At 39.5% G+C, this 18,939-nt stretch overlaps 1 protein-coding gene across 1 annotated transcript in view; it reads left to right on the top strand.

Moving 5' to 3' along the window:
• The window catches only part of LOC139721056 (uncharacterized), an 89,300-nt gene extending 82,201 nt beyond the window's left edge, over positions 1–7,099 (top strand). Inside the window, exons 3-7 of the mRNA XM_071632387.1 lie at positions 434–1,099; positions 1,572–1,684; positions 4,581–4,764; positions 4,971–5,066; positions 6,901–7,099. Coding sequence (XP_071488488.1) covers positions 434–1,099; positions 1,572–1,684; positions 4,581–4,764; positions 4,971–5,066; positions 6,901–7,046 — 1,205 coding nt within the window. The 3' untranslated portion in view covers positions 7,047–7,099. The remainder of the gene's footprint in view (positions 1–433; positions 1,100–1,571; positions 1,685–4,580; positions 4,765–4,970; positions 5,067–6,900) is intronic.
• Positions 7,100–18,939: the final 11,840 nt, after the last annotated feature.

Raw genomic sequence — 18,939 nt, 5'->3', positions numbered from 1 at the left:
GTAAATTTCCACAGAGCTCGTAGGCACAGTATCAACATTCGGTGCTACATTGCCCGTAGTGTATTACACACATGGGACATGGCACCTACGCGGAACTACATAATTTATATGATTTTGACGGTTGTTACGTCAGTCGGTATATTAGGCCACATCCATATACGTCATTTCAGCTACATATAATAGCACCCTGATCAACTAGCTTCTTAAAAAACATGTTTGAGTGCCAAACTTGTCCGTGGAAAATCCATGTATCAGTTTGGTGTACATAATATTCATGTTGTCATATTCATTATTTGTATCCGTTTTGAATCGGGGTGAAGGGTTAAAGGTCGTGTTCTTTAACTACTATGTACATTATAGCAACCACATCGCCATGTTTACATGATCTCATTCTTTATTCTTTTATTGTTTATTCACTTATTTTCCTTGACAGAGAAACTGCACGCTGACCTGTCATCGACGGCAAACGGACAGGTTGTTCCACCGCCACCACCTGTCGTCAACAGTGGTTCGACGACCACTTCACCTGACAACGATCGAGAGGACGACGACGATGACCCGGCGGTCGAGCCGGCCGTTGCTCCTCAGGTGGAAACGTCGCAGTCGAAGCGTCAGAAGAAGCGTGATCGAAATCGAGAAGGAAAGCGAGACCGAGACAAGACGAGACAAGCTGACGAGAGCAGTGACCATGCAATGAAAGGGCGGAGGGAGAGAAAGAGGGATAAAGGCGAGAAAAAGCGACATCACAAGAAACATGGCCACGAAACAGTGAGGGAGACGACCACGGACATGATGGAAATCACACCCGACTTCATAGCTGCACAACCAGAGACGTCGACTACGGCAGAATCGATGCAGGGCGACCCAATCGTCGAACCCGACGTCGTTGTCGAGGCCGAACCTGAGCCGTCGTCGACGTCAAAGCGGGAGAAGAAACAGCACCGCAAGAACCGTGAAGGAAAGCGACTTCGAGAACGGGAACAGGAAAACAGCATGCGGGTCGACGACGAGGCTCACAGGTCTCGGAAGAAACAGCAGAAAAACAAGGACAAAAATGCAAAGAAGAAGGGACACCGGAAGCATAACTCTGTGGAATCAAGTAAGATGATTAGGGTAACAGTGAACATATGCCTCCAGCCCAATTCCATCCAACGAATTCAATTGCAGTTAAACAATTAACTATATATATATATATATATATATATATATATATATATACATATATCATATAAACTATATGCCTGATAATTTTTGTATAAAGCCCCTCTTTGTAACTTTTGCCAATGTAACAATTAATTGTTCATGCATTATCTTAGAGATCTCCAAACAAGAAAAAAAAATTGAAACGTTTTAATGTCCTAAACTGAATGGCCACTGTAACTTGAAGTCCGGATGACGTTTCGGTTTAAATATTAGTGTTTTGGAAGAGAGAGTATTTATTCAGATTGACTGAAGATGAAGTGAAGCGATTTTGCTTCGAAGTCTACCGCAACATGCCCTCGAATTCCTGTTTGTGTCATCGATGATTGGTCATATCTCTATTTTTTGTTTCAATTTACGTTCTCATGCAGCTGACGGAACCGACATTGAGGTAAATCCAACGCCATCTCCTGTGGCCGACGGCATCAATCTGACACCATCGGGACCGTCCCCGCTGCAAACAACCCAGCGACAGCCGCCACAGGTGGGCTCACACGGAGCATCCTTTCCCATTGTAACACGAAAACAAAGCGGATTCTGATTTAAATTTGTCACTCCTGAACATCATGGGTCTTATTTACGAAACGAAGTTGTCGAAACGTCTACCTTCGCTGACTGAACTGTACAGTGATTTTCAAATGGATAAAAATAAACTTTCGAGTGTACGCTTGTTCTTTTTTTTTCCTTACGCTGTCAGTGTCACGATAATCACCGATAAAGAAAAAGGCCTATCAGCAGGAACCATGACATTTGCTCCTGCGACAATTGCTCCCATGATATATCTGCATCATCTTGCAAACATACACTCTAAAAAGACCCGAGTCAGAACTGACCCGGAACTGGGTCCGTTGGGGTCATACACCGTTCCGGGTCAGAAATGACTTGGAATTTGGCATCTGACCCGATTCATGACACTGAATGGGTCATATCTGACCACATTCCTTGTCATTTCTGACCCGGAACGGTGTTTGACCCCAACGGACCCAGTTCCGGGTCAGTTCTGACTTGGATGTTTTAAGAGTGTAGATTCTACCCCACAAACCTAACCCTAACACTAATCCTACTCTTTACATCACATTGAACCTACAACCCTTTCACAACCCTAACCCCAACCCTAGGTCCGTGGAGGAAATGCTTGGCTCCAGTCCAGCTCCAGTCCTTGGACTGGAGCAATTGTCGCAGGGGCAAAATGTCGTGTCACCACGCAGCTTGCTAATAAATCGTCCCGAAACGATTTATTCTAACACTTCTGTCCGATATAGCAAAAAATTAGTCCTGGTATGGTGTTTTCTGTCACCTCACGGATTTTGGCCGCATTTGATAATGATTTTTGACAGCCCTTCAGTTTTCAAATTTGAGACAGTGTTAAGATAAGAGGGGGAAATAGGTTTAGGCTCTCCCTCACCACTATGCCGCATAATACGTTTTGTTTTGTGATACTGCAATGCATTTTTTTTTTGGGGGGGTGTTGGGCAGGTTTCATTATGCTTTTGCAGTCGTTTCTATGTATGACTGTAATAATTGCATTTATCAAGGCATATGTATTATCTGAACTATGCTCCATATAATCATTGGGCGCTTTCAGAGATTGTGATTTTCTTTTTATGTTGCCGCTCTAGCAAACTGCTAAAAAAGCTCTTTAAAAAAGATGAAACTGATCTAAATTACATTCGTCAAGGCATGCTATTACTAGATTTCAAACGCTTCCACACCATTTTCATCAGAGCTCGGCTGGTGCACCGATATGTCAGTTTGTGAATATTCGAGACGAATTGCAAATATTTCTCGACAAAGAGCAAATATTTGCGTTTGTCGTCAGCGAAGAGTCCGCAATATTGACAGCGACTGTTCTGAATATTTATTCATCTCGTCGTGAATACTGGAGCAAATGTAACTTGCCGTCCTGCGTGGACGTATAATGTGCTTCTGGTTGCGAATATGGGTTTTGACGACCGTTGCGATTCCTCGCGACGCGTCGTGAATATTTATGACTTACAGTTTCGCAAGTTTTAATTCTGTTTTGGTAATATGCGCTTCTTTCGTTATGAGATTTAACCACAGCTGACACTTCGCAGTGCATTTGGATTTCCCTGATTTGGTTTGACACGAGTTGCTCCTGGATTCTAGTAGAGAAGCCCCGAAATCCAACAGGGAAGTTTACTGATACATTCAAATTTATGGATAATATCCTCGGATGGGGGGGGGGGGGGGGGGGACCTCCTCAGAAGTAATCCATAGCACCTGTACATACTCAATAACCCAATACATTTCGAAAGTTGAAATTCAGTTTGCATACGTCAGTTGTCGAACATGCCTCGGGAAAAGCTTTGTGGTTGTCAAGAAAAAAGAATGTTACAAAGTAAAGCTTACAAAAATGTAACAGAGTGTATGTTTTTATACAAAGGAGTGTAAACCGCTCGATTCAATCTTGACTTCTGCTTTTTACATGAATGTGTTCTCAGGTTCTCATACTTAGTAATTATCACAAATCCAGGAATGATTCGATAATGACATGGATTTACAGATTCTTAATCGTGCCATTTTTTTTCTGTGCACACCAATAATATTGTCTGCTGTTAACAAACAAATGAAAAACTCGTTATTGTCTTTTGGAATGTCATTGATTGTAAAGTCAGCTGAAATAGACTCAACAATTTTTATAGGTAAAATGCATGTCACCGCGTATCACAACCAGGTGCATGAGCTCACAATAGAATGCCGAAGTGATGATGTCATAGTCTTTTGTTATAGCTTGTGTTGGAAACAGGTGTGAGCATGGTTAGCAACAATAGTGTTCACAGATATTCGGGCCAGGTGAAGTTGATTGGGGCCAGTTTCCATGGCAATGAATGGCTATGACATCATATACTCGATACTCCTAATACCAATTACATTGTTACAACTTTTCTTGCCACAGACTGAATCATGTAGTGTAAATGTAAGCAGAGAGGTGGAAGATTTCGGATATAGCAATGACTGTTGATGCGTTACCAGTAGTTTATGACTAATTGAAGTCAACACGACATTGGACTTCATGAGACTGTTTAAAGGACAAGATCACTATATAGAACGTATTTGTTTTACCTTTCGCAGTGCCGCAGGTCATCCTGAATATTCCCATCCCAAAGACAACAACAACAATTTTCGTTTATGCTGTGTATGTGATGTCATGAGCAGAGTCAGTTTCAATTAGCAGAAATCTGAAGACAGCCATTATTTATTTCTCCTTTAGGTAAATTTGAACTTATACAGTTGTATATAGCCATGATAGATACAGTATATAAAATCATATATATTGTGTGTTACTTCAGAATGATCCAGCGCGTGACATACTCTGTCCCCTCCTCCTTCTCTCTCTCTCTTTCTGTCTCATTGGCCAGGCGGAGCCCGAGCCCAACCAATCAGAGAAGAGACGAAAGAAACACAAGCAGACAGAAAAAGCACGGGAGATGTCGAGGACGGATAAAAAGATACAACGCCTGGAGAGGAAGTTAAGCAGGATGGGCTACAAACAAAAGAACGCCACCAAGATATCGTGTACAGATCACGAGGAATGTGCCAAAGGTACAGTGTGGAGATCATGACCAACAAAGATAAATGATTTGATTGATGTATGATGAATACAAATAAGAATACTTATCTGTGAATGATGATATGTATTATATAATACAACGGAGAAAAAAATCAGATCAATTCGTTTGCGAAGAATCAAAGGAAACATTGAAATCCACTACCTTATGTCTCTATTTTGTCTCCACGCATTCAACTAGGTCAGTGTTGTTTACTGAGGAGGAGTAAGAAGGTGTGTCATGTGGTCGACAAACCGGAAGGACATCACTGCGTCCATGACTGCATGTGTAGCCAAGGTAACGGTGACGTAGACCGAGTGTTGAGGCTGTGACATGAACAGCGCACGATTTACGTTAAGTGTAGGCACCACCATGTTCCTTTGAAAAACGTCCTTTTGACCATGATGTTTTGACAAACGACCTTTCCAGCATATAAGAAACATGTGTACAATACGTCACTCTAATATTTCAACAACAACAAACAAAAAACCCCACACTTGTAGGTTCTTGGGATTTGACTCCATGTAATTGTTGTGACGATTAGGACTCGTTGAAAAACGAAATGATATTTGAACCATAAAGCATTGTCTTGAATGCTTGGATTCTGACCGCATTGAATATAAATCGCATGGGAATCAACGAAACGGCTATACACTAACCTTACGGACTCGTCTCAATTCAAAACTGATGGGCTCTAATCCATAAGATATAATGCTTGACATTCACAGAATATCATGAAATAATATATTTTACCAAACTCAATTCAGGGGGTTAATACAAAGATAAATATTCGGTTTCTACAGTTACACACCGTATCCATTTAAACAATGACAATATTACATGTTTTCCACGTCTAAATAACTTGTGAGTGTTCGAGTTGGTGACATTATATTGGTTCATCTCCTCTCGACTGGTAGTACGAAAGCATTATCATGTGTCTAATTTGGCCTAAATCCTGTTGAGTCAACTTCACCTGGTCTGTAGAAACACAAAACAGCGACAAAACTGACAGCAACCTAGCAAATACAACTTGCCATTTAAGCAATCATTGCTTGTCGTAGCAAAAGAGCTTGGCAAATAAGGAGCCCAGAACCAAAATGGACCGTCGCTTTCACCATACTATCCTGGGAGAGTGAGTCGAGTTCTTTAGCAGATGTTTTCCATCGCAGAATAAACCCCGTCCAATTATTTCCGTAATATTTTGCATGACGTCTCCTCAACAGATATTTTTTCTTCGACGTTTTCACACCCACAAAATAACATTGTGGATATATCAATACACAATATCAGACTCGGGGTCTCAGGCCGTAGTGCACTATTAACATATAAATTCTTACCACTTCCTGGACTGGAATATGTCTCTATCTTAAAGGGATTGTACAGTTTTGGTTGAGACCTAATTTCAGGTTTCTAACATTTTTTGGTGAGATAATGAGAAACCTCTTATGGAATATGAAAGAGCATGTAAGTCTATGAGGAATTCAACGTTTATTTGATGAAAATTGGTTTTGAAATGGCTGAGATATCCAAAACAGAGCGATTCTTAATAAAGTGTGGGACCCACCTTTTATTACGATCGCTTTGTTTACTTTGTTTTTGGATGTTTCAGTCATTCCAAACCCGATTTTCATCAAATAAACTTTGACTTCCTGTTAAAATGGTATGCTCTGTACTATGTCATAAGTGTTTTCTTGGTATCTCGCAAAAAGTTAAAAGCCCAATTCTCATCTCCACCAATACTGTACTATCCCTTTAAACATCCTGCATATCATAATGTAATTCTTCCATACACCGAACTGAAATTGTTCATCATCTTATTTCATCGCCAGTATAGACCCTCTATCTGAAATAAGCCACACAATTGACCTTTCATGGTAAATTACAAAATGTATTATACATGACTTGTGCTATGTAACTATAAGCCCATGGTTTTTTAATCAAGAGGTTTGCATTTATTGTTGAAGGTTATAATTCGTATAATGCACTCACAGTGACAGTAGCCTGAAGCAGACAATAAGACGAGAGAAAAATCTTCATTGTTGCTATAGTAACTTCAATTGCAAAGATATTCATTCAATCTCTTCAAATTTTCGTCTTCTTCCTATCACCATATTCGTCCCATTGACGTCAGGTCTGACATGTGTGAGTAAGAACAAGAGCCAGAGGTCACTCAGCAAGGGTCATTGTCGGCGAGCGGACATCTTTGATCACGGTACCGAGGACGTCACCGGAGCAGCGGCGACGGACGCAGCCGTAAATAACGAGGTCCCCGAGTAAAAACCCCAGCCTTCCTGCCATCCACGTGAAAGGACTGTTGACGCGCGCATTACGTGCTTGCCATGGGCTTCTCACATACTTTACATGGGTAAACATTTCATGCACGCGTGATGAGGGCTGTCCATGTATAGATGAATCCGACTTCAGAGAACTGTAACTTATGGCGGCCACAACTTGGGGCCGCCAAAGAAGAACAAGAGTACTTTCAATGGGTTATTCAATGATTCAGGTGTGTTGCTATGTCAGTGCATAAATCATCTTGTGTTAGGCATACTTGAAGAACCCCCCCCCCCCCCTCCCAGTTAGAAATTACCATTAAAAGCAGTACCCAAACCGAATTGGTCTATAGTGCGTAGAAATGGATGCTAATATGCGAATCCATCATAAATTTCGTTTCTGGTCTTCGTGAATAAGATGGATTTGTAGGCTCCTACACAAGTTTGTTTTCACAAATAGCAAATACAAATGTCCTCGCCGACGGTTAGATTTTGACACGACCAAGAGAAACCCCCGGGATGATATGAATGTAAATTGGCTTAACATTCCATATTATCTTGTCACGACTCCTAGGACTTGGGATACGATTTGTCACACATTTCAGCTTGTCTCCTCAGCGGTTGTATACGATTTGTCCGGAGTGTTTGGAAAACATAATAGTTTATCTGCATCTTGCATGGACAGCCCTTGACACAATTTCTGTCAGACATCTAGGCCTAACAGATTGGATCTAATGAAAACGCAGTTATTGCATTGAGTGATGTCAGCCCTGCCAACAATATTTCCTCTATCCACGACTTTATTTCTGTACATAATTATCGTCGGTTCATCTTTCATCTTCCCACTTGTATTAAGCAAGGCAAAACCAAAATGAAATTTTGACGCGGTTAAACTTGATTTCAATCCAAGTGCTACTGTAATCATTACTCATTTTCGACGCTATCGTAACCACGTCGCTATTTTTCATCGATATAATTGGGGGAAAGTAGAGGGATAGAGTCGATATGAACATTCCAAAATATTCACCAGTTTCTCTTCGCCAGCGTGTTCGGAAAATGATATTTTTATGTGCCCACTCTGCAACCGTGAATGAGTATGACTACACACAATTAATGCACAATACACGCACGCGCAAATGCATTCATTCTTCAATCGTTGTTTAATATCGTCAGTGTTTTTTATTCATCGTTTGTATTTATAGAAAATTATAAAGTCGGCATGACTACACACCTTTGTTTATCCGTCTACAACTGTCTCTTCCGGAAAAAATACCCATAACAAAGACGCATCAATACTTATTGATATTGCGAACTAAAACCTTTTTATTTCTTTTGCTATGACGTAAGTGGGTTTGCGGACCGCTTGTATGTCGCAACAAATGCAAATTTTATTCTCACATTACCATGTATTATGGAAGGGTAACTTGTTGTAGGAAACGTAGGCCTATAGACATTTTGATAGCTACTTTTCCCTCAGTGTTTCTTCCTGCATATTTTTCTCCGTATGTATGGATAGCCTTGCAGGTTTTATTTTCGCCAACTCTATCGATTCAATATCTAAACCTTTATAAAACTCGTAGCTACTGAAGCGATTATAAAGGCCACGACCTTGTGGATTGTAACAACTGATACAAAAAAAAAATAATAATTTACAATTGTTGGTTTACCAGTATCAGTTTTACAGCCTGTGAGGTCATAGAGCCCTTTAAATTTCTGATTGCTGAACTTATTTTGTCATGTTTATGTATACTAGTGATCAGCCCTGGATACTATTAGAATGATTATCAATTTACATACAGTCGACACGATGGAGACTTTCGGATCGTCACGTCAGACCACATGGACTGAGATATATTATGAAGCGCCATGTCAGAATCCTTGCGCATGCGTCATGCTATTCTTCCCCGTGCAACACTGTTGGCAGTCTCCACCCCCCCCCCCTCATGAACATTCTTTATTCACGAGTGGACATTTGGCCAATAGACAACATGCACGAGGCGTTTGACATGACGTCATAAAGTATTTCAGCATGTGTGTTTGACTTGACAAACCAAAAGCCCCAACTGTCGACATCAGTTTGTAAGTTTGTTGTGTATAAGGAGCAATATTATGATTATACATGGTGCAGTGTTTTGTACACGAGAAAAAAAAAAAGGAAAATATGATATCAGTTTTGTAGTTTCCCTTACCCATTATCCACATTCGAGATTTGCATAATATATCTTTAGAAAGCCTACTTATTTACTTAAAAGAAGGATCAGTTGCTGTAGATAAACTAGGGGAGCATCAACCTATGCGTTGTTATAGGAAGTAATTTTTATCATAATTTGTCTTGAATGTACTGCGTTTTAAATGTAGCATTTTAAAGATTCAGTATCAGTAAATTAACAACAATTGTTAAATATCGCTTCGATCTGTCTGAAGCTTTATTTGTTTGCCAGTCAATTACAGTACGAAATGCGTTAGCAGCACAAGATGTGAATTTGTTTTTCCTATAGTTTCTTCTTTCTAGCTGTAGAATGTTAAGTCTTTGATTCATTTTGTAGACTAACTGTATATTTTGTAACATACTGATTAGGAAAAAAATCAGAAGTTTGTGTTCATTGTGTGTTCAGTTTTAGTCTCTTGTCTCTTATACTAATATATTTATAAACTTTCATGAGGGTCTTTACGTTGTTATTTTGAAAGTGATTACTTTGAAATGAACGTTAATTGGTGAAATGTCTTTAACTTGAGCCGAGCGTGAAGTGAAGTTAGTCTATCATGTACAGTCGACAAGTGAAAGTGTAAAGTGTCGTTGAAACTATCACAGTTATTGACTTTTGTGACTACATAATGGTATAAATTTCTACACAATCTAATGGAGTCAATGTTTTTAATGCATAAACTACCTGCATGGGCAGAAAAGAAATCGAGAGACTTACGTTCGATGTTGAAGATAAAGGTTTGGAGTGACAATTGAAAGGCAACTCCACACGGCTTTCGAGTCAACTTTAATGCATTTTAAAGTTATACATGAAACGGAGTAGTAGATGTATCACCAAAATAGAACCTAGAGTAAGAGAGTTATGGAATTCTAATTGTTTAAATGTCTTCATGGAAAACAAAACAGAATTTTGTGTCAAGCGGACAATTCTTTCATGAAGGCAAGCACAAGCATTCACATATTGTTTTTTTAATCGAAATGGAAAACCTTACATGTTTCACATCAATTTTTCTTGTTTTGCACAAAATTTACAGATTGATATCCTTGCTGAATTATCGATGCAAAATGGTGTTTTTTTATAAATACTTTCTGTAGAAAACAATATGAGGTATAGCAGGTTGATGACGTCATCACCTCATCATTTTTTTTTCACACGCGGTTTGCGGCCACTATTACTTTTTATCCCAAACATAGGATATTTCAAATTTCAATAACTTTATCATTTCATGTTCTATTTTTTGCTGGAACCTCTATCATTCTCTTGATCAGATTTTACTCTACTTCCGTAAGGTCAGCTTGACTGTGAACATGGTGTTCAATGATGTGAAATCATTTAGGATTCCGATAAGATTTCGGGCACCGCTTTCAAAAGATCAGAGGTGCCAAGGCCTGATGGGTCCATGCAGTGTATAACACCTGTACACAATTGTTGCCATCGTTGTTTGGAAAGTGCTAAATCCGGCGGGTGATTTCCGGAGGTATATAGATAGAGCTCGGCAAGTTGTACAAATGATACAGAATCTTAGAAATCCGCACACGCCCATGTCTGTTCAGTCCATCCATAACACGATATCAAAGACGAGAAATGCTTGCGCTTTTGTCTCTTTGGAATAGAATCACTTTTATCAAAAGTGAAATGGGTTACACAAGTTTGAATAGACGAAAAATGTTTTTTTTTTTTCGTAAAGAAAAACCATACAATTCTGATCTTCCTATACCAGTGTATACGGTTAGCTCAAAATGACTGTCTTACTGGCGGTGAATACGTCGTCAATTGATTCGTATCAAATTACAAATTATTGTGAGAAAGCAAATTATTGTCAGAAAGTAATTAAGTCTTTCGAGTCTTTATTCTTTACACTGCACAGAAGAAAGTTAGAATATTACACAACCTAAAAGATGAAGTAAGCTGATTCTTTACAATGAATAAAGTCTTCTGTCTTTGTGCGCAGTAATACACATGAGGTGTTTATTGTAAGGTGAAATCATATCGTTCGCAAATTCAACGAAGTCCACGTTGCTTTGTGTAAGGGTTTTCTCGTGGAAGAATTGTGACGTATGGCTATCGCTCTCAAAAGACCAGATGGTAATTTTCATATGTGTCACGATACAGAATTCTGAGAAATTACCAAGCTTTCGTCTTGTGACAATGAAAATCACAAATGAATGTGAAGTCATGTTGTGTAAACTTTGCACCCAATGTTTTGTATTTGCGTGTATATGACTTTCATATTAACATTCATGTTTAACCTACACACAAACCTTGTACTGCGTTATTTGTCACGCAAAAAAAGTACATTTCTCCTTTATAGAATACCAAAGTGTGATGTCATAGCCATTTCATTGCCATGGAAACTAGTTCTAAACAACCCCACCTGACCCGAGTGTTTATGCTCGCACCTGGTTCCAACCCAAGCTATTCCAAATGACTGTGACATCATGGTCCTACTACACATGAGGCGTTTTCACATCAGCCCGATGTTTCGAAATAGCGCGCTATTTTCTGACTTGGGAAATAGGAAAATATCTCGAGCTTGGATTTTTATCGGGCTGATGTGAAAACGCCTCATAGGCGTTCATCGCTCGTTAATTCATGCACCTGTTTCTGTCAAAAGTGGCACAAAAGTATTCTAAAAATGGCTTTCCTGCTTTGATCGTATCATCACCGCCGACAGCCAGTCTGGCTGAAAACAAGACGACGCTTTGAAAAATCTAAAAAGTACATGCGCATGAGAAGATAATAATTCTCTTAAATCAAGAAAAATGCTTGTGTAGTTGTAGTGTACATTGGGATATTATCGCTCAAATAATTTTGCGAAATGCGCGTAATTTACTAGAGAAAACAATCATTTTGGCAGGTTGGTTGTGATTTGTAATCTAATGTTTCCAATTTTTCGCACGTTGTTACAGAGTAAACACGGACAGTAACCGTAGATAACATACATATGTCCAATCATTAAGCCATGTCCTTGCCCACAAGTGTTCACTTCAGTAGTTTTCAATTTTGTGACAGGAAAACTGTCATGTTTTCGGGTTTGCTGCTCCCTTTCACTGGTGTTTATTCGAAGGCAGTTGAGTCTGAAAAGACACCTCAGCAAAATAAGACCGCAATGAGGGAAATGGTTCTTTTGTCAGTGATGATGCACGATTGCACAATTTTATTGTCATTATCCAAGCACCTGAACGTATTCATGAAGATGTGCATAATCATGTGGCGGCAGTGATGATGGGATCAAAGAAAGACCTTCGTCACTAGTCCATGTGTGTACATGTAGTAGGTCCATGGTGACATTATCACTTCGGTACTCTACAAAGTTTAATGAGTAATGCTGTGAGATGAGGGTGTTCGAGAGGGTGTCTACGCACATGCTTAGCGGTATGCATGTTTGTATAATGAGAATGTGTGTATGCTAAGAACTGTTTTTTTTTTCTCTAATTTTTTCCCTCATCTATAAAATCAAAACAGTTTTCTGCATTTTTTTCTAATTATTGTCATACTCTAAACTAGAATTACAAATTTCATTTAAAAAATATCAAAGTATTTGCATACAATATTCCTTCAGACTACATGCTGTAACTCTACTAAGTCCCAATGTCGTATGTAAAGCGAGTCTAGCCAGCTGCTGACAGACAATGGGCGCCATGTTGTTGCCCAGCTACTTCCTCCCTGGAAGACCGGTTCCTGGGCAGGCTGACCAGAAATTGGTTGAAACAAAACCTCAGTCTTTTTGAGCTGGTTAAGAGAGCAAACTTTGGTGCTGCTCTTGTGAAATTGTCGAAGAGTGTTTGGCTTCTTCCTGAGAATTAGTTACGAGTGCACAGTTGTCTGCGTAAAGCAGTTCTTGGATGGCCCCCTCTGAAACCTTCGTCTTTGTCTTCAGACGAGCAAGATCGAAGAGCTGATCTGTGCGAAGTGCTACTCCGTCTCTGTAGTCCTGGAGAGCTTCTTGCAGCGTTGCAGCAAAGAAAGGAATGTGCAATGGTCAATATGACACAGTCCTGTCTGACCCCAAAAGTTTTTTTTGATATAGGGAGTGGGTCAGAGCGCTCGCCATCCATTGGCAGACTCTACCAACCGTGCCATCATGCAGCTGTCTGACAATGATGATAAGCTATCTGGGCATCCAAATTTTTCAAGGATCTTCCATACGCTGCGTCAGTTAAAAGCATGGAATACCTTTTAATAGTCAGATCAACAAGTATAGCATATATTGAGGTATTTGCTGTTCCTTACATTTCTCTTGGATTTGACGGGCAGTAAACAGCATGTCGGTGGTACTCCTTTGACAACGAAAGCCACATTGTGACTCTGGGAGTTCATTTTCACATATTACGTCGTCAATAAGCATGGTCAGGAGAATCTTTGTCAATACTTTTCCAGCACAGTACTCACTCTCAGGTCCATTCCCTTTGTACAGCTTGATGATATTAGCATCTTTCAGTTGATGAGGAGTTGTTTGAGCGTTGCAGATACATGCTGAATAGATGAGTGCAGCTTAGTCAACAAAGTGGCGCCCCATTGCTTGATTACTTCTGATTACTTCATCTGGGCCTGGTGCCTTGTCCTCCATTGCCTTCACCGCCTGGAAAATTTCTTCACGTGTTGGAGGGCTATCTATGCTGGAGTTCTTGTTTAAAAAGGAGACTACTGAAGTGTTCTTTCCACCTATTGTTAATCAACTGCTTGTATGTGTTGAAGGTTGCACCATTTTTGCTTATGTGTGGCATGGATGCAGACCGTTGTGGACCATATGAGGATTTCATGGCTTCGTACAAGCCATTTGTATCATGCATAATATATCCGCAAACTTCTGGATTTCAGATGCCTTCTCCTATCTTAAGCAAGCTATTGTCATTAATTCTACAACTTTGCAAATACGCAACGGGATTGATCAAACTTCTTTACAAAATGTATACATTTCAAATGCCCGTTTCATATGCATAATGAATGACAATATACAAATATCGACTGCTGCAGAGGGAGATGGTAAAACTATTTGCACCGAGGTGATGTCTCAACAGTGCTATGTCCCGAGACGAAGTCGAGGGACATGGCACTGTTGAGACATCACCGAGGTCAAATAGTTTTACCATGGCCCGAAAGAAAGCAGTCGATATTTGTTTTATATCCCTCTCGAGCATTTTACTAGAGTAATGACGGTTCCCTTTTGGAAAAGTGTGCAGGTTTTGTGAACGATAAATCTGACGTTAGATTAGGCCGTAGCAGTGCAGCAGCAGTGCGTGCAGCGCGTATGAGTACCGAACGACACCGCTGCGCTGTTGTTGATTCCTACACACGAGCTACACTACAGCGTGCATAACTCCGAAAGATCGAGGAGGTCCAGGACTACGTTAGATTTCAGAAGTAGGCCTAAAGCGGCTTCGTTACCCAGATCATCTTCAAAATCGGTGTAATTCGTACCTGATATGGTGTCCTCCTGCGATCATTCTTTCGTTACTTGAAGCAGTCACTTTGTCAATTGGGCTGAATGCATTGATCACACGTCGTCCACTAACGTTACACACGTACACACCCACGCCATCGCACCACAGATTTCTGTAATGCTGTCGCACACCGCGCGCTCCGCGCTCTCTAGCTAGCTCTTAGCGCTAGCTAGCTAGCAACAGGACTGTCGCTCAAAAGTATCGCTACTACGCGCACTGCGTACATTCTTAGGTGAGAAATGTAGATATCGATCACACGATCACGATTGGGTGCAAATCGTGGATTCCCAAAAGTACTATATCACGCTGGCTAGTAACCAATTGCACCGCATCCAGCTGCTCGTAGCTAGCTAGTAAAACTACACCATGTTCGTGCTCTGTACAATCCTATGGCAAGAAGCTTTACATGAGGGATATAATATGAGCTATACTCTTCCCTTTTATACAAAATATTCCTGCCATTGAATACCACCGGGGTCATCACTCATTACTACACAGATGCAAACACACACACACACACACACACACATACAACACACACACACACACACACACACACACGCACACGCACCCCCATGCCCCCCACACAAAATATACAAGTATATAGACAGATTATAGGCCCTATACCCACGTGCACAAAAATAGACTATTTGATATCTGTAATATCGTGAATTAAATTGAATTGAATTGATTTTATTTCTACATGATATGAATTCATTTCCACTGGTTTGGAAGCCCTTTCATCAGGCACTGACGTTCAAAACGGTCTAATAGTTACGAATTACAATCCAATTACATAGACAATAACAGCGTATAATGCATCGAATATATCATATACATTACAATAACTTACAAAGAAAATTTTTTTACTAGATAAAATTAAACGAAGTATAGTATGAGAATGCGCTATTACTGTTGAAAAACATGCAAATGATTATATACAGGGAACAATACAAGTAACGCTGCGTAAACTAAGAAATCACACCTATTCTGATTTTTCTTATAAAAGATTTCATATTGTATTTTTTTTTCTTATTCAGATCATTTTTCCTATCATTATTAGCAAAAACAAAATGAAAGAAACAAAAAAAAATATCCAGGTTAAATATGGGTAAAAAATGAAACCGAGATACTTGTAAAATGTGTATTGATTAAAAATCACTTCCACCAGATATTCTATTTGTTTTGTTTTTTTTTTGCGAGATTCTGTCATAATTTACTCAGTCTCGCTTGCATTAAGAATGAGATTGTTCGCTCAAAAAAGACGAAACTGCCTTTAAATCATCATCGATACATTTTGGGATAAGGTGTGGATTACCTGAGGACAATTACAGGCAAGTGTCAGCATAGAGAGACAATTTGTAGTGTTTAATTGAGTGTGAGATGTTGTTGATAAACAAAACAAATAACGTTAGCCCCGGGGTGAAGCCTTAAAGTTGTTGCCCCCCATATTCACCCTGACTCAGTGTGGAGACGAAGCTCCCATTCACACATTGATATGTTTTCGATCAGACAGGTAATTCCTATAAAAGCCAGAGTACACCTGATTCAGGGAGGTAACAGAAGTAAGTGTGCTGTAGCTTCATGCTTGATTCATCAAACCCATAAAGCTTTAGATTTTCAAATAAGATGCCATGGTCTACAGTATCAAAAGTTCATCATCATGCAAGTGGGCTAAAACACGTTCATCAGCATAGTTGGTTTCCATAGGGGTCCATATACATAAAGCATTAAGAATTAACAACAGTGTTGTAGAACAACTCCTAAAGAATTGTTTGTGAGAACTTGCAATTTCTCACAGTTATACTGTAAATACACTTTTCAATGTTCCTCTAAACACGCTAAGATAATAAAAATGAGAACGTATCATGAATTTGTAATAATAATGAACCACCTTGAGCAAACATATCACGAACTCTCTTTAAAAGCTATAGACTCGTGTATATTTAGTAACGTTCTTACATAGATTAATCAACATGTGCATCTCATTGCAGATTCTAATCTATCATTACTGCCAGGTATTCACATTGGTTCTCTGAATGAAATCACTTCCATAGTCCTCGCATTTGCTTCGATCTCCTTCAGACGTGATGCCCTAAGAAATATAAGTTCACATTTTTACTTATTCACAAATAATTTACTATCCGATAGCCACAGTTTCATCGGGTTTCATTGTAGAGCAAAGGAAACATGTATTACGGGTATGTTACCTGCGTTAAGTGACGATCACTATAATCGTGCTAAGCAATAGAAGACAATTCCATCATTCACATATAAAGAAAAGAATGGAGATATAGATATAGGTCCCATTAGGGATCCCTGTGGTACACAACAGTTTTTGCTTTCCTAATCTGAAACAAAGCCATTCACATGTTAAGATACTATCATTGTGTCCTTTCGACATGCAATTTGATTATTTTCATCAGAGCCGTCTATTTTTAGTCTATTTATCAAAATACAATTAATTACGGTACCAAAATCCCTTTAAATCAATCATTACTATACTCCAATGAAATATAGAGTCAATAACTTCAAACAATAATTAATATTTCTGTTAGATTTAACAAAAGGCCCTACATGTTGTATGGAGTGCTCCAGACGAGAGCCAAACTGTTTGTAACAATATGGTTATCGTTCAGAAATGTCGTAAGTTGGTAATAATTATAGAACTTTGTCTTTGATCTTGCCAAGAAGCGGAATACAAAGAAGGGTCTAAAATTGCCAAAGACATCTTTGCTGCCCAACTTGTGAATATGAGTGACATGAACCTCGAGTGGCACGAGTTATGACTGATTTATCAGAAATGTTAGCGGAGCTATCAAAGATACGATTCATATCAGTAATTTGACGGTGATATTATCCGGACCTGTAATGTAGCTCTATCAACAGGTAGTGATTCTAACAAATCATACTTTTCCGACTTCGATAGTTCATTTATAGTGAAAAAAAAAATGTTTTAGCCATGGCCGTATTGATTCGCTTCTTCGTTGATTAACGAGCTAGATTTTCTCTTTCTAAACTTTGTCCTAAACATTATTAACAAAATAAAAATTTAACAAATCTGCCAGACATTAACAGGAATAATATCATCATTTCATTAACTGAAGTGATTTGTCAGTCAGTTTTCTTCCCCGGTATTACATACTTCAAAAAATACCTAATTCATCTCGTGCAATAACATCCTGCTTCAATCTTTTTTATATTCAAAGCTGACGTTAATTTTGGCTTATACTGCAAAAATATTTCCAAATTTCTAACGATATTTTACGCTTATAGGTTTAGCTTGTCTCTGCCATGAATCATAGCCAAAAGGTCACGAGTCACCAATGGAGATTCGGTTGTTGTGTTTTTTAACAAGCACTTAAACGCATGGGGGGGGGGGGGGGGGATGGGAGGATCAGTCGGTGGTGGTCTGTTGCGAAGTTCACGATTTAGGCCATCATACTTAAGCTAGGCTGACACTTGCACGATTCTGTGGCACGCATCGACTCGAGTCGTGCCAGTGCGCAAACTAGTCGTAAACTGGCGTGAAGAGTTAGTAAACCCGTCGTGACTGCGTGCCATGTCGGGACGAGAATTTTGAAATGTTCAAAATTTTGGTCACGACAAAATTTCGCGACCGGGTCTTGAACTATGCGCAAACTGTTCATGAACTCGTCGTGAACTCATCGAGACGATGCGGGAGGATGCGTGCCAGAGCATGGCAGTGCGCGCCATGCCACGACTGTCACGAACTGCCACGAACAGTTCACGAGCAGTTCACGACGAGTTCACGAGCAGTTCGCGACTACTGCGCGACAGTGGCGCTCGCGTCGGTGCGGGGGTATATATAGGGCAAGAAACGCAAGAAAGTCCCCTCACCAACTTCCCCCCCCCCAAAAAAAAAAAAAAACAACAACAACAACACGAAATCCTTCGTTTCCTGCGTGTCTTTTTTACGTTTCTCTTTCGTTTCTCTTTCTTTTTGTGTACTTCCATTTCTTTGTTTCTTTTTTCTTTTTTGGGGGGTGAGTGGGGGAGGGGACTTCTTTTCTTTTATTGTTCTTTTTCATTTCTCCTTTTCTTTTCTTTTCCGTTTCTTATTCAGTGTCTTTTTTTCGTTTTTTCTTTTTTCTTTTTTCTTTTGTTGGTTTTCGTTTCTTTTTCGTTTTCTTTTCTCTTTAACTTTATATTAAGGTTAAAAAAAAACAAATGTTTTGAAATAAGATAACAATCTATTAACATGAAAACAGCAAACAACAAATAT

The sequence above is a fragment of the Diadema antillarum genome, unplaced genomic scaffold (genome assembly GCF_040938485.1).
Source record: "Diadema antillarum isolate AM-2024a unplaced genomic scaffold, OU_Dant_1.0 scf00000013, whole genome shotgun sequence".
NCBI classification, from domain to species: domain Eukaryota; kingdom Metazoa; phylum Echinodermata; class Echinoidea; order Diadematoida; family Diadematidae; genus Diadema; species Diadema antillarum.
The sequence above is the reverse complement of the archived record's forward strand: the minus strand, read 5'-3'. Positions and strand labels throughout refer to the sequence as shown.